Genomic DNA, 15,759 nt, shown 5'->3' on the forward strand with positions numbered 1-15,759 from the left:
GTGTTACCTTTGTGCATATTAACTTTGTGCAGGTACTTCTCTGTATGAAAGTGGAAAGACAAACTACCTAAACTAAAAACTAACTAAAAAACTACCTTCATTCAGAGCAATTTCCTGATATTATTTCCCACATTCAGTGTCTAACAGAAGCCTCACCTGATGATCTGATCCTTCAAGTTTCATTTTTGTGCTTTTAATTGTAATTTTATGGCTTTGTCCTTTACGTGACCCAACACAAACCTCCTGTAATTCAAATTCATAAGTCCAGGTGCTCCCCCCCTGGAACATCTGCTGCCCAGAGATTACACAATGACAGGCTGCTGCTAAGTGAGGTTGAACCCAGTGCAACCAGAGAGACAGACCTTGGGGGATTCAGGCTGTCTGTGTGATCACACCTCGACATGACGGGCGTGACAGGCTAAACACAGGCTTTGGCCTCAGCTGGACACCTCCCGTTCTCCTCTAGTTAATAATGCAACAGTGGTGCCATGCTGCGAGGGTGGCTTGATGGAGAAGCACCAGACATCTCAAGAGGGTTGCTGTGTGGCTCAACATTATTTATTAATGGGCTTGCCTGGTCAGAGACGTTACGGTGGCCTATTAAATCTGTCACAGTCTCAAACAAAGCTCTTACGGCGACCACTCTGCTGCAGAGCTTCACGGAAGTAACATCAGTTGCTTTGCCGGAGTTGCACTTCCTGTATTAGAGGAGGAGAGTAGCCTTTGTTTGCTGCATTACTGCTGCCTTTTCAATAATCTAACTGAAGAATTATCACAATGTTTTATAGTGATTCCCTATAGTGATGGTGGATCCTGACGAGACCTCGTGCACCGTTAAACAACACGAGATATTGCATTGTGTTTTTTTTGTCACTAATCCTCCGTCCTGTTTTACCTGTTTTATTCTGTTTGCTGTATTCCACTGACGATGGTGCACATGCCAACAGTTTGTTCAAATAGTACTGAGCACCTTTACAGATGTTGTATTTTTTCTGATAATACAAAACATACTTTCTCAACGATGCAGTTAAAGGAACATATTACTGTGATAATGAACCCTTTTGTCACAGTAATACAGATTTATACTGCAGCTACAATTTGCATTGTTCTTTGATGTCTGCAGGAGTTCAATTTGTCATTTAACCTTTTTTAAAGTAGAAAGACCCCACAGGTCAGAGTTGAAAGCTGCCCTTTATTCTTCTTAACTGGGGAGGTTCATGCTGGGTATAATTACACAACTATGTACCCTAAGAAGAGAACCCCCTTCACCTTAGTGCAGTTATCATGTAAACTGCATGCCTAACAGGATAAGACATGCTGCAGTATCACTTTTAACTCTGACCATGTGTGTGCACAAGAGTTTTAATGTGCCTGCACTATTGTGGGGATTATAGGCTCCTGCCAATACATTTAGAAATGGCTGTGCCGTTATTACAGACTTGTGTGGTTATCAGCTGTATGAAAACAACCAGATTTCATTTCCTGTTTCTAGTTCGAATGAGCTTTGTAGCTTTAGCTGCAGGGACACACAAAAGACAGGGATACAAAAAACAAACTCTACAGGCATGGCATTTTAAACTGTAGTAATGAACTTTTTGCGGTTGCATACAATATTTTATTAAACTGTAAGATATGGGTGGCCAGTATGTCCATACTGGGTTCATTTTTGCATAATGTTGAAGATCTGGGCAGACAGGAATGAGGCTTGTATGTTACACCTACAGGTTACTCTGCAGCGGTGCACAGCATGAAGTGGAAACAGCCTGCCACAAAGGAAAGAGAGAAAATGTCATAAATAGCAGAAGTCGGAAGTGGCTATTCAAAAACTTTGAACCAGGCTTTGTCTCGACGGCTTCCACAGGCCCACTTCGAGCTGTACACACACATGACCAAGTGCTTATCCACATTAATTAAGTGGAGATCAAACCATTCTCAGACCTGATCTGAATTCCATAGCTTCAGTCACCTTGTTACACAACAAGCTTTTTAGAATACTGCAAACATGGGTGTGGAGCACATTAGATGTAATGTAGTTTGTGTGCTTTTATGATACTGTCACAAACAGAGCTGCAAGCCTATACAAAGCATCAACATGTATACCCATGCATTTGGCAAATATGCAGACGTGAATAGACGTGCTGTATCTGGCCAGGAGCACTGACAGCTAAGCACATTCCTCAGACGTTTTTCATCAAGCTGTCTGAATCCACCACCAGGTTTAGTGTGTTTCTGTCAGAAGAGCTACATACTTTCACTTAACCTTACTCCGGACCATGGCGGATACAGCCCTCATGCAGGCATTGTACGTGTTTGTGCAATACAACATGCATGATACATCAAACTAAATTTGTCAGCATCACCAGTTCTCTAAATATATAAATAGACTCCTGCACCAAAGCTTCACATTTCACTAGTATAATTTGTGCAGCTTGCACATGCTGTTCTGTACATTATACAATTCGCACATAATGTTCCTTACATACAGTGTAAAGTCTTGGCACACACTATAACATCCTGATGACATCATGGTTAAGTCTCTACAACACACCTCTTTATTTACCTACACCAGAATACAGGGGTGTTCACAGCCCTGAACAGTTGTTGAGCTCATGTGAAAACATACTTACGTACAAGCATATTTTATTTGATGTTACGATACAATCATCAATTAATTTATGTGTGAAATGATGTTCCTCTTCTCTTTCTGGCTTGTTTCTGACAGAAACAAGAATTACAAAAAAAATCAGCAATGAGGAATCAGGTCAGCAAAAGTTTCATTTAAACACATGTCATGTCTATATATACTGTCAGTTAATTTAACAGTGGAGTTTTGCTGCTACAGTGTGGCACTGCCGCTCTCAAACCACATCCTGTTACACAATTGTGAAACTTCTGTGTTCAGACAAATTCACAAACAAGCTCCTATAACATACAGTGACAATGTAAAATGCACAAGGTAGGAATGATAATAATCAGGGTTTTTTTGCCATCCTAAGTGCTATTGCAGGACCAGCATCAAATACTAACGCAAGTGCTTTGAAAAATGAAAAATGGCATATTATAAGGGCTCAGAAACATATTATACATCATCTCAGAGAAATGCTAATCCTGTGGAGACACTGTAACAAGCAGTCAGGAAAGCCGTACTGTAACTTTGAGAAACATCTGCTTAAGTGGGAGGAGGAGAAGTTGACACATTACGGAGCTCTGAGGATTTGTCAAGAGCATTATCCTGCTCTAGTATGAGGATGTACACAAGCCAACAGGACTAGACAAGAGGGCAACATCATTAGTGGAGCTTTGCTTCTTTGTGTCCATGTCAACAATGACATATTAATGCCCTGTCCTATTATTCATGGAAAATATTGCCAGAAATCTTTCATGTGATAACTAAGACGCTGTCTGAGAGCGACAAAAAAAACAAAAACAAAACTGGATTGTCATTTTATTTGTCAGTGTCAATCCAAGTGGTTAACTATCACAGAGGTGCTTTCTTCAGGAAGGTAGAGGTCTGACTTAATATGGCATTCTGGTCCCTGCTTCAAACTCTACATATAGAGGCACTTAGCTCAAAAGGAAAGTACTTTGTTTCCTGCAATGCATACGACCCCCAGATTAAACTTGTGACTGTGAGAAAGCATCAACCACATAACCTAAAGTGGTGAACAAAGGGTTGGTCAAAATATTTCTGCATCTCTGTGTTTGCTTCCCAGTTAGAAAGTTAAAGATACTCAATATGCAGATTTATCACAGTACCGATTGTAGTTTTGTATAACAATGTGATAACAATCAGTCACTTTCCTGATATATACATATCACTTGAATGCTCATCTGAAGAGTCTGTTTCTCTATGAATCTCTCTTCTCACTCTTGGTTAGATATTTTGCTCAACTGACAGCTTGTCCCAGCTCTGCATTTTCTCCCGTTGTTTCCGCCCAACGACCTAAAACACTCACTCCTAGTGCTTACATCACATGATTACTGCCACACAGTCCCTATCTCCCTCCTTTAAACGCATGCACACTGGTGTCTCACTTCACGCTTTTTCCTTCTCACTTTCTGTCTCTTTGTCTGAGACTGATCAGTGTTATCATGCTAGCTCAAACCCTCACCTTGTTCTCGGTATTCTTCAGGTGCAGTGTGTGACGCAGTTTGTGGCACTGAACTTACAGCGTGTAACTATGTGATCTCCCCGTGCATACACATATACTGTAAGCACATGCGGACGTTGGCTCTGAAGGGGGGCCTTTGGGTTGCCAGGCTCACAGCTGGTGAGCCACTGAGCTCACCAGGGTGACTCTTGTAGCTGAAAGGTTGCATGCACATGTCACATTGAATCACACTACACTGCATCTCAGTCAGTGCACTCAGGTCACATCTGCCTAGCTAATCACATTGCAAATCTAGTCCAGCAAGCCAAAGGAGTAGTAGGCTCTTCCTTCTTGGAATTAGGTTGCCGTGTGTAACTGCCCCAGTAACTTTTCTCACTGCCTTGTATGATTGTTGAGCTCTACCCTGCAGCATAGCTGTGTGTTCACATCCCAGAGCTAGCTATTCTCTTCAAATGTTCTGAAATAAGAAATTAGTTACACACCTGGCACTGTAAAGAAGCTTTGAAACGACATTTACACCACAATTAAGGGAGATAAAACAGCTACATCAATAAATAATGTTTTAATTTCTATGTTTTGAGGTTTTTTTTACGGCTGCTCAAACATATATTAGGTAGAACGGGTTGTGCTCGATGAATGTAAAATCCTGGCTATTCGCCCGCCTGTATAGGTTAGTTTCACCAGCTTTACTTGTTCCTCTCCTTCAGTGCAGTTTGTCTGCGTTTCACATATGATGTTGATGAGTCTTAGTTGGCATGTTAGATAATTTTGTTGTTTTTGTGAACAATTCACATCTGGCAAAATATCTATGCGTATATAAAGTATACTATCTATGAGTATATAAAATATATATGAGAATTGTGATGAGCTTTTATGGTTCACATTATGGTGCATCCAATCTTTCCTCAGTCGGCTTCATCTGCTTTACTGAGGAAGTACCTGTGTTTCACATGAAGGCACATAAGCAATAACCTGCACATGGCTGCCACCCTTTCTATGTAAGTCTGTAGGACTGACGCCATAAATGCAAGGTGCATTCACTGCTAAATTGGGATTTGCCTTTCATTACTCTAACTAAAGGTGAACAGCCCTCGGAGAATAAGAAACAGGTCAGGCAACTCTGTCTTTGTATTTGCTCTGCCTTTGTATTTGCTCTGTTAGTGAGGTTTCATATATCTGTCTTAAATTTTAAATAGCTGTTTAGCTTTTCCAGACAGTCCCATCAAAATCTGCACTCAAATAGATAATTGTGTGTCTCTGCTATGTGATCAGTTTGTCAGCCAGATAGATAGATCGATAGATAGATAGCTCCCCTCTGCTACAAATCCCAAGTATAGCACAAGGCACGTTTCTTTGTCACACATAGCAACCATTATGGTGTGTCACTGGATTGGCCAGCTCACACCCTCAGCTTTTGTGTCTACCTATCACACAATAGCTGCACTGCTTTTTCCCACCGTGGGTATGATAATGAAGACAAAGATGAATTGTCCTTTCCTCGGTGGACTCACATAAAGACGCCGAGCCTCCCTTTACAGATGAATGAACATTTTTGGCCCAGCTTCAGCTAGCTCCGAATAAGCTTTTCTCATATACATCAAATACACTGGCAGACTTTATGATTGTAAATTATATTCAACACCATGAATCCATCTAAGTGTGTATTTGATAAACTATGGCCTTATTAAAGTAGTTTTTTCTGCTTCTGTACTGTGATTGAGCTATGTTCATAATAATTTCTGATATATAGTTTGACAGTACTGTCAATAACATCCCATAATGTTCCTCTTCATAATGTATCTGTGAATATTTGGGATTATTCTGTTATTCTATGCCAGCGACAAAACAGATAACTAGACACACCCATTTGGTCCTATTAGAATTGGTTTTGGATTGACTCCTAAATAAATAGTTTAATTATTTAGATGTCTTCTGTTATATTTACAAGGAACAGAAGTGTCCCTGTGGATTGAATCTGCCAGAAAAAAACCAACATAACAATAACTAAACTAAACTCAAGAGAAACTTAGTGCTCAGAGAAAGCTTTTCCTTTTCCATGCAAAGTGATACAGATGGAAACTTTCTCCCGTATGGCGTCAACAAGCATAGTTCCTGAAAATCCTTGTTTTCCTTTTACATATTCAAAACAAAGATCTGCCAAAAACATGTGAACATTTTAACTGGTGGCATACACAACAATAAACTACTGGCTGGCTGTAATGAGCATGCTGTATCTGGAATGTAATGGAATGCATTAGGCTTTCCATTAGAGGTATTTGCTCAACAACATTTGTGCTGTGCCTAAACATGAAAACCATGCTTGGGCAGGTAGACAATTTCAACAATTTTTCCAGAGGGGGTCAAGAGTGTCAAGTATTCTGTTGACCTGCACAGTGGGAACCAAACCCTGAAGACTTGAGTTTCTCATGCTCATTTCTCAAATCACTACTCCTTGCACCGATTTAGCGATACTAGTCAACAATTCCTTGGATGATTTAAAGCTCTGAACAACTGTGCAGTCTCTCTGATCATGTGAAAATATGTGGAAAGCTACAAATCTCCTGTCTGCTACCATGGAAACAGAGCGCAAGGAAGATGGACCCGGTATTCTGGTTTTAGGCTGAGGAAGGAGCAGAAACACAGAGATGAGTTTTACTGTGTTGCTGCTGCCAGCAGCTGTGAGGTCCTGTCACTTCCTCCTGCATGTAAAAATAATAACCTGTAGGAGTAAGCCTTGTTTTTGCCCCTGTAATATTTTCTGTCAAAGAAAAGATGATGTCAGGGTATGGTGTTACATGAATTTGCTGCTATTATTAAGGGATGTTTTATTGCGTTTTAATTTTGTGTATTGTACTGTTTTTTTTAAAATCAGATACTGATTGGTTGTCAGTTTATTTGCATGTAATGTCTTAAAGTGTGAGAAGGACTTGATCATCTTCTCACAATGCTTCACACCGTTTCAGACATTGTGACTCATTGTTTGTAACTTTATGATTATTTGATTAATTATTGAAACACTCGGCCACTGTAATTTCAATCCAGATTGCACAAATTACATCAATCACATCGAGTGCAACTCATCTAATCTTAAACATAGCTACAGTCTTTCATAACCGTTAAACCCTCCTCATACTATGTTCTATATACAGGGAGATTTGATGTAGGATCCTGACATATACCAGCTCGTTCATGGTGCACCATAACGCATGTCACACCGTATATCAGTTCACAAGTTATTTATTTCAGTACAATGTGGTTGTTGATATACAGTATGAGCCCCTTTGGGAGAGAAGCATTCCCAGTGTGGCTTCATTCTCAAAGCACATTACGTATGTAGCCACGGGCCGTCTCAGAGGCATCTGTGTTCTTCGTAGTGGGCTGCAGTCAGTCCGAGCCACAGCCGGTCCAGAGGGTGCCCGTCACAACACTGGCAGATGGCCTCTTGGTGCCTCAAGCCAAGTTCACCACAATCAGCCCTTAGTGTCATTTCAGTGTCATTTGCATCCCTTTTCATGGACCGTTATCAGTTCAGAACCGCATAAACAGCATTAGTAAAAACAGGTCACTCAGTATAATACAGTAAATATTTATATTAATGCTCTTCTCTCCCCACCCAAGAGGGCTGATCTTTCCCTTCAAGTGTCCTTGAGCAAGATGCTGAAAACTTGAGCTGCGTTCACGTTGTAAGGTTGTCAGGATAAATCTGTCTGAGGCTTAATATATCATTCATCAGTTTAACAAAGTGTTGAGAAAGTGTAACACGAGATAGCAGTGTATTGTAATGTGTAGTATTGGCTGCTGTTTTCCCCAAAGCACACATTGTTAGAGGACACTGAGGAGCTGTTGTGTGGCCAGACTGCACATAAGGATGGTAGAGGACTTAAGAGAGGAGGGGAGGGGAGGGCTGCACCACAGATGTGTGTAAGAGTATAAATGTTGTGGCCTTTTGGTGCTTCTTAAAAGGGCAAATAAAAATAACTAACATGTCCTTTTTCCCATACTAAAAATGACTTCAGATTAAATGCAGCCTCATGGGAAAGAGAATGAATATGAACTTGTGCCAATCCCTCAGCAGACTTATTGTTATTGTTACAGCACAGCTGTTATGGTCTATAGACACATTGCCGTTACGTAATCTCTCTCCCCTCCCTCTTTCTCTCTCTCTCTCCCCCCACAAGATACAGCTGTCGTCCCTATGCATCAGAACGAGGTAGAACAGGTTCTCTTTTTTCCCTTCTTTAAAAAGATAATTTAATGGTTCTTTTTCTTAGTGACGTCCTCCAAACATTGTGACCTTGTCAATGCTGTGGTTTACACATTCAAAGAGGTCAGACCAAGGCTTCCTTTAACTCAAAGCTCAACGACGCTATGTAATGATCACAATCCTGAATGGGCTAATTTGTTGTCAGCAAAAAAATATAGTGCTCCTGTCTGTTAAATATATGAGCACACATATAACCTACCACAAGGTTTAGACTGTGTTATACCACAGCATTTATTTTGAAGACATTCTGAATGCTGCAGCTGCTGATTAAAATCTAACTGGACATCAAAAAGTCAATTGAATTGATCCATTCCTTCCTGTGACACACACACTAAAGCCTAATCCAACCCCTGACAAGATGTGACCCGTCTTATCAGGCAAGAGAAATTCTCAATAATTGCCTCTTTGCAGTTTAACAGTGGGAAGCTGCTGTAGCTACAGCTAGAGGCAGAGTGGGGCGGGGTGTGTTCCTGCTCAGGGTTGGCTGAACATGGGCCTGATGCAGCTGCAAGGAAGGAACTTTTGAGCGTACGGTACAGGATTAGACAGGACTGCAAAGTTTGTCTGATTCAAAGTGAGGCTGGGTGTAAGGTTGTCTCCTAAGCATGATGCAGAGGATAGGTTTGCTTCTAGAGTTAAAAAACAGTTACAGAAACAGTTTAAGATTTTAGTTATCTTTAGCAATCTAGTCATTCCAGGACATGAGCAAATGCTTTGGCAGGCATTAGTCATGTGTGGTGTGATAGACATTAGCTGCAAATACAGCAACATACTCATGAAAATAATCACTGTTTTACATTACAGGTTGTGCATCTTAAAGTCTCAATCCTGTGCATTATTTCATGAACAAATCCAGGATTGCCATTAACATCTTGTATTCAATTTAGGGTTAAGATGTCTAGATGAACATTAAGAGCAATTTTTTTTTTTTTTTTAAATTCAAAAAAGCCAAAACCTCAACTTGTGCTTTCAGCATAGTTTAAAAATGGAGCACGCTTTAGCAGTGACAAGTCATCGCTTTTTAGGTCAATTGGTAACTTCACTGGTATAAAAACAAATGCAACGCCTACAAAGGGCTCCCATGCAGTCATAGCTGCTTGATTAAAAGCCAGTTTGTTACTCAAAAATGGTTCTCAGCACAAGGTGGGCGGAGCACATGTGAAAAAGCCTACATTGTAAAGCCACAAAGACACATTAAAGTCAATTTACATTTTTTATTTTGCATATGTGACAAACTTGTGCATTCCAGATTTACAAAAAACAAAACACAGCTTGCTTTGTGAGAATTCACAAGTGGCCAGAGTAGGGCTACAACTCAAAGTGTAGGTCCCTCAGTTGTGTCATGACACACCTGCTCTTCAGCCACATTGGATGTAGCCACAGCAACAGATGACCAGGACCCCATGCTGACATCAAGCCACTTCCTGTACAGAGGGACAGCTAGACAAGTGGTGTGAGGTTGTACAGCCCTTGTTTTCTTCAATTAGCAAGTATTTCAACTTGGAAAACATGTTGGAAAAGGGCGAGGCGTGTGGAATGTACAGTGCACAGGAGGGCTGGTCTTCATGACGACTTCTCCTGTTCGATGGCTGTGAGAGGAAAAGGAAGTTTGCATCATTAGTTCGCCACAGCAACTAAGTGTTTTTGCATTGGAAGGCTATTTAGGTACAGCACTTACTTTCTTTGGTTGGCAGTGTGTTTTTCTCTTGAGTCTCGGTCTTCTTCAGCTTGGTCTTGTCAAAGGTTGTGACTTCATTGACGTCAGGTTTGTCAGCCATGTCTGCAGAGACTCTAAAAGACAAGAAACCAGTGAGTTCAATCAGAAAACACCTGAGCATGAGGGCGCCGATTATAGGGCACGATTAATAAAGCTTGAAGGGCTATTTACATGAAACTTATGCACACAAAAAAACAAAAACGCCGCATGTGCGTTTGTCTTAGTTCCTGAGAAAAGCTTTGTGTCAGTCAGTGAGCGTGTGCAGCTGAGGGACCACCGCCCTTTTAAGTCGTCTAGATGAGCTGATGCTTTCAACTGTGGCAAAACCGTCTGAACAATCACCGACTCAAACAGGCAGAGCACACTACATGTTGGGGTTTAACGTATTGAGCTAAATAGATATTATCCGAGTAACTGACACCGCATGCAGCGCTTGTTTAGTTTCATAGACTACAATGCAACAATGTTAAGTTGTACTCCTCAGTCACTTTAACTTTTGTTTAGACAGGTAGGACTTCAGGTATGTTTTGACTAATTCCAGTAGCTTTGAACACATCCTGCGCAGCTGACACCGTTTGATGTTGAGGCAGGATACTGTGAGACTGATGAGGAGAAACGTAAGACAAAAAAACCCCTCCAAAACCGTGACTAAATCACTGAACAGCAAGGTTAAAGTGAAAGCAGGCTCGACATAACTAGCACACGATCAAATAAACACAGACGCACACTCACCAGGGTTTTAGCCAGCGACAAGACGGGATGCACGTCGGGATGGCGCAGGAGCAGAGTGAAGGCATCGCAGTCAATCACACAATAAATACTGCGCAGTATGCAAATGAGCCTGTGGCGTCACGCCCACTGTCTCCAAAGCCTGTTTTTGTATTAATATGTTTTTGCTTTAAGAGTGGTAAGAACCAAACGCTGGATGTCACTTCACCATATTTAAAATGTATCCGGGTCTGTGGAATTATTGGAGGAAAAAATAAAGAAGGCGTCTTCATCATCATCATGGCGGCTCGAGGTGTTTGTTCATGCCACAAAGCGAACAAGATGTAGGAGTAAAGTGATGTATGAGCGAGACAATGAGCTAACTGGTTTAAGTTTAACTTGCACACAGCGTCTTTAAAACTGTGCCAGGGACGACACCGTGCGGGCAAACAAAGTATAACCAGGACGTAATGCAATGGGTGTAGATGGGGACCTGTATGTATGCTGTATGTCAGACATGTCCAGTGTGGATTCAGAATTTACATCATTTGTGAGAGTTTTTGTTGTGCAAATCTCGACCGGTTTATGCTTTTATTCTCTAATAATTTAGTCCAGACAATCTAGCAACAAACACTTTATTATAAACACAATAAACGAGAATGTTTTGTTCTCACAATTAATTGCCATTTTGTTGGTAGAAGTTTTGACCTCACATATTTTCTATGTTGGATGGAGACCAGATAACTAAAATATTTACATGTTGAAATGGATTTATATTTATTAATATACTGTAATATTTACACACAAATTACACTCACTATCATTTTAACTGTATCAGCAAACAATTATGAAATAATGTTTTTATTTGTCTTCTATTAAGCCCCAGGCAGAGTGATAAAAGTTGTGTAGGACCACAACAGTGTTGATACAGAACAATAGTTTCAAAACAGATATTATCGTCCACATAGTAAAGTTATAAATCATTCCCACTCAGTTGCTCTTTATCCTGAGCATTGCTTCAGTTACTGGTGAAGTACTTTGAGTAAGTCTTGTTGTACATCACCTGATTGTCTACTCTGACCACATTCCTCAGGTTTTGCCAAAACCAGGGCTCCGCAGCAGGTGTCCTCGGCCACTCCACAACACTTTTCCCACACAGCCTCCTCCTCAGGCGCAGGAAGTGAGAGTGCTGCAGGACGGGCTCCAGCATCAGCAGCACGATCACGTCCACGTTTTCATCAAGCAGTCTTTGGTGGGCCAGATACATCGCCATCTTGAAAACCCCAGTCTTAACGTAGCCCTCTGTTAAGACAAACAGGGTCTTGCGACTGTATTGGATGCTCTGAGTGAGGTTATCTACCAGCGGGACTCCAGGGGACCAATCCCTCTCCTCGAGACACAAGGGAAGATGCTTCTCTCCCTCCTCTTCCAGTTTCACTCGCAGATTGCTCATCACCCACTCAGAGACATGTGGATCTCTGGTGTCATAAGTCACAAAGACATCATAAACACCGTCCGGTGAGTCCAAGGATCTGTATCCCCTCAGTTTAGCTTTCATATAGTGTAGGACGTAGGAAGCATCCCAGTAAAATAAGTGAGCTACTGTTGCCGCAAACATAAAAACCAAAATGAAGGAATATGTGAGAATGTAGATCAAGAACGCCAGACTGTCATTGACACACTGGTTAATGTCAAAGTATATCAGGACTCGACCCTTCTGGTTTGCTGGCATGTCACATGTCACCTCAGTGGTCAGTCTAGGGATCTTAATGTCAGTGTTTTCAATCCATATTATGAAATTAAATGAATCACAGGTACACTGGAACGGGTTTCTCTGCAAGAACAAAGTCTCAATCTGATTTTCAGGTCTCAGCTGGAAGGTGGATTGATTGATGATAGCCAGTTTGTTATGGCTAAGGCCAAGAGTCTTGAGGCTTTTTGCACCATTTAGAAACCCATTGTCTAAGTGGAAAATGTTATTGTGACTCAGGTCAAGGAAAGTCAAAGTGTGGATGACGCTTGAGTTTATACCTGTCACATTAGGTAAAGAATTGAAGCTCAGGTCCAAAATTTGAAGTTGATTGAAACACTTAAGTTTGTCCCATTTAAAATCAGTAAGTGCATTGTTACTTATGCGTAGTATGGTGAGGTTACGTGGCAAATATTCATAAACCTCCTCTGGAATCTTTGCAATGTTGTTATGGGATATATCTAAAATTGTCAAATTGGCAAGATTAGTAAAAATCATCTTATAGGAGCCATCCCTTTCTTTCCAAAGAGTCCCAAGATTGTTATTCATAAACCGAAGTTCTGTCAATGATTTGCTGTACACGTGTTTTGTTGTTAATGAGGAAATTGAGTTATGACTCATATTCAGCACTCTCAGGGCAGGCAGATTTTTGGTAAAATTTAAATTATGCGTTATCCCGAATGCTTTAAAGTAGTGGGAATTGTGACTGAGGTCTAATACTTGCAATTTCTTTAGTTCATTGAAGGCGTTGTTATAGGCCAGATCAATCTTATTGAATGACAAGTCCAGGTATATCAGATTAGGCAGCAAGGAGAACTCTGATCCATTAAGTGCCGCTGAAAATCCATTTCCTGAGAGGTTGAGACATGCAATATCTCCATAACCCTCGAATTGCTCTGGAGAAATGAAGAACAGATTATTTGAGCTGAGGATTAGCACTCGTCCAGAGTCAAAGCACTCTTGCTTGATAAGGCTGTGCGTTATCTCATAAGCAGAATCTTTTGGATGGGGTTTTATGAGCGGTGAAATAGAAAGGTCCATCCTCTGATTGTATCCCTCACTTGGATGCGGGGGATGTTTCTCTGGAGTGGGAGACAGCCTGTTTTCTGCGAGGTATATCATTTTCAGATGGGAGAATTGGCTGAATATGGTGGAATTAAAGTGAATAATAAAGTTAGTCCCTAAATTCAATGCAGACAGATTACTGAGTTTGTACAGAGGTCTGAGCGTGCCTTGTCCAATATTCTGGAAGATCAAACCCTGCATATGCAAAGTTTTAAGTGACTCGAGCTTTGAAAACTCTGTGGAGAGATTTAATGTCGCAGGATAGATCTTGGATTCATAGTTGAAAGAGATATCCATTTTTTCTAGGCTGGGAAGGCAACTTAGAAAAGTTGCCTCCTCAGTAAATGTTTTTAGTAAGAAGTTAAATGACAGGAACAATTCTTTAAGCTTGCTCAGCCTCTCAAACCAGGAGTGACTCAGGTGTTTCAGTGAGTTCCCTCCCAGGCTCAGTGACTCAAGCTGTGTCAGACCGTGAAATGCATTGGGATGGATGCCGAGAGAACCCTTTGGACAAGGAACACAGGGACGAGGAGAATTTTCACATCTCGGACAGTTCCCTTGTATTTTTAGGACTTTTAGATTTTGTAGCCTAAGCAAATCATCTTCAGATATGTACTGTATTTTGTTAGAACCCAGCTTTAACGTGCATAATGTTTGGGGTAATCCTTTGGGAACTTCAGTTAAGTTGTTAAATGACAAGTCCAGAGCCTGCAGGTTGGTCATAGGTGCAAAACTGCCGTCCATAATCTTAACAGATTGCCCACAAGGATTCCAGAAGTAGCAGTTTTTGGATAACTGTAATTGTGTCATGTTTGTTAAGCCAGCCAGGCTGCTGTTATCCAACAACAAAATCTTGTTTTTATTTAGCTCAAGGATCTCCACACTGAGAGGGAGATTGGCGGGAATTTCTTTCAGACAATTACCAGTCAGTCTCAGTTCGTGCAGTTTTGTCAGATTTTTGAAAGCATTCGCAGCAATGATCACTTCGTTGTTCTTGTTCGCCCAGCTGAGATTGAGTAGAGTCAGATTCACCAGGTTAGAAAATGAATTAACTGAAATATTCTTAATGTAATTTTCTGATAAATTAAGCTCAGTTGCATTGCTAGTAATCCCATCAGGTACTCTGTGCAGATGACGCCCTTTACAGTCAAATAGCACCTCAGAGGTATTGTAGGGTGTGACATCGCAAGGGAACTGCGATGACATCCACGCAGGTTTACATGCAGCATGCTGGATCTCATAATGGCAACACAGACAGAGCAGCAGCAAGTGCATCCAATATGTGACGCTCTGTAGATAAACAATAAAATGAGTCAAATTAAGTAACTTGGACTTATACAATATCATCATAAACATACTGTGTAAACAGACTATATATCATCAGTAATCATAACAAATTACATCATACATTTTGTGTTGTGTTAAAGGATAGGTTCACAGTTTTTTTATGTCTTAAAGCAATAGTCAGGTGCCCATATGAACCCTGAAACAGGTTTTGAAACTATCCTTTAAGTATTGAAAACTGCTTTTCAGAATGGTACCACCTGTCTCCAGCAGGTGGCAGTAGTCTGTAAATTAAATATCAATATCAATTTCTAAGTGGAATAAATGCTTCCATATTTTGTCAGAATTATGAATTCTGTTAACCATTACTGTCTAAATATGTAAGGTAATACTGATAGAATAAAGATGACATGATATTGTATTTTCCACACAGTTGTGAGTAAACTTTAATGTACTGTATTCACTGCAGAACACTCCATTATCACAAATGCAGTTATCAATTCGTTTTCAGAGTCAAATAAAAGTATACACAGTTAGTCCGAGTATTACTATACTATAAAAAGCACATACAGGTAAATGACACATGCTGATGAAAATTCTGATTAGTAAAATGTTTAGTTAGATAAGTCTATTCTCTGCTATGCATATAGCAAAGCTTTAAAAAGTACCATGAAACTCAATAAAACTCACCATTGTCAATGTATTGTATTCCTTATTATATTCCTTATTGATTCCTTATTATCCTTGAAAACAGGTGACTCTCTGGCACTTTGCAATCTTAACTAAAACAAAACTATGCCTGTCTTGTGTGTCACAAATGTCCTACTTCATCTCTGTGTTGTTCATCTTTAAAAGCACA

At 40.5% G+C, this 15,759-nt stretch overlaps 2 protein-coding genes across 2 annotated transcripts; both read right to left on the reverse strand.

The window, feature by feature from the left end:
- Nucleotides 1-9,576: 9,576 nt before the first annotated feature.
- tmsb4x (thymosin beta 4 X-linked) lies at nucleotides 9,577-10,885 on the reverse strand. Its single transcript, XM_070914179.1, has 3 exons — nucleotides 10,826-10,885; nucleotides 10,055-10,167; nucleotides 9,577-9,965 (listed from the first exon to the last, which is right to left on the reverse strand). Exons 2-3 carry the CDS (start codon nucleotides 10,152-10,154, stop codon nucleotides 9,940-9,942), a joined length of 126 nt encoding a protein of 41 aa, XP_070770280.1. The 5' UTR covers nucleotides 10,155-10,167; nucleotides 10,826-10,885; the 3' UTR covers nucleotides 9,577-9,939.
- Nucleotides 10,886-11,819: 934 nt separating this feature from the next.
- Nucleotides 11,820-14,912, reverse strand: LOC139292044 (toll-like receptor 8). The gene has a single exon (XM_070914176.1). It carries the CDS (start codon nucleotides 14,889-14,891, stop codon nucleotides 11,820-11,822), a length of 3,072 nt encoding a protein of 1,023 aa, XP_070770277.1. The 5' UTR covers nucleotides 14,892-14,912.
- Nucleotides 14,913-15,759: the final 847 nt, after the last annotated feature.

The sequence above is a fragment of the Enoplosus armatus genome, chromosome 11 (assembly GCF_043641665.1).
Source record: "Enoplosus armatus isolate fEnoArm2 chromosome 11, fEnoArm2.hap1, whole genome shotgun sequence".
Taxonomy (NCBI): Eukaryota; Metazoa; Chordata; class Actinopteri; order Centrarchiformes; family Enoplosidae; genus Enoplosus; species Enoplosus armatus.

Bases quoted from the DNA above. Each gene is read 5' to 3' on its own strand.
- tmsb4x (XM_070914179.1), bottom strand. From the start codon at position 10,154: ATGGCTGACAAACCTGACGTCAATGAAGTCACAACCTTTGACAAGACC. The intron at 9,966-10,054 runs GTAAGTGCTGTA...TTCCTCTCACAG, and splicing joins CACACTGCCAACCAAAGAAA to CCATCGAACAGGAGAAGTCG.
- LOC139292044 (XM_070914176.1), bottom strand. From the start codon at position 14,891: ATGCACTTGCTGCTGCTCTGTCTGTGTTGCCATTATGAGATCCAGCAT.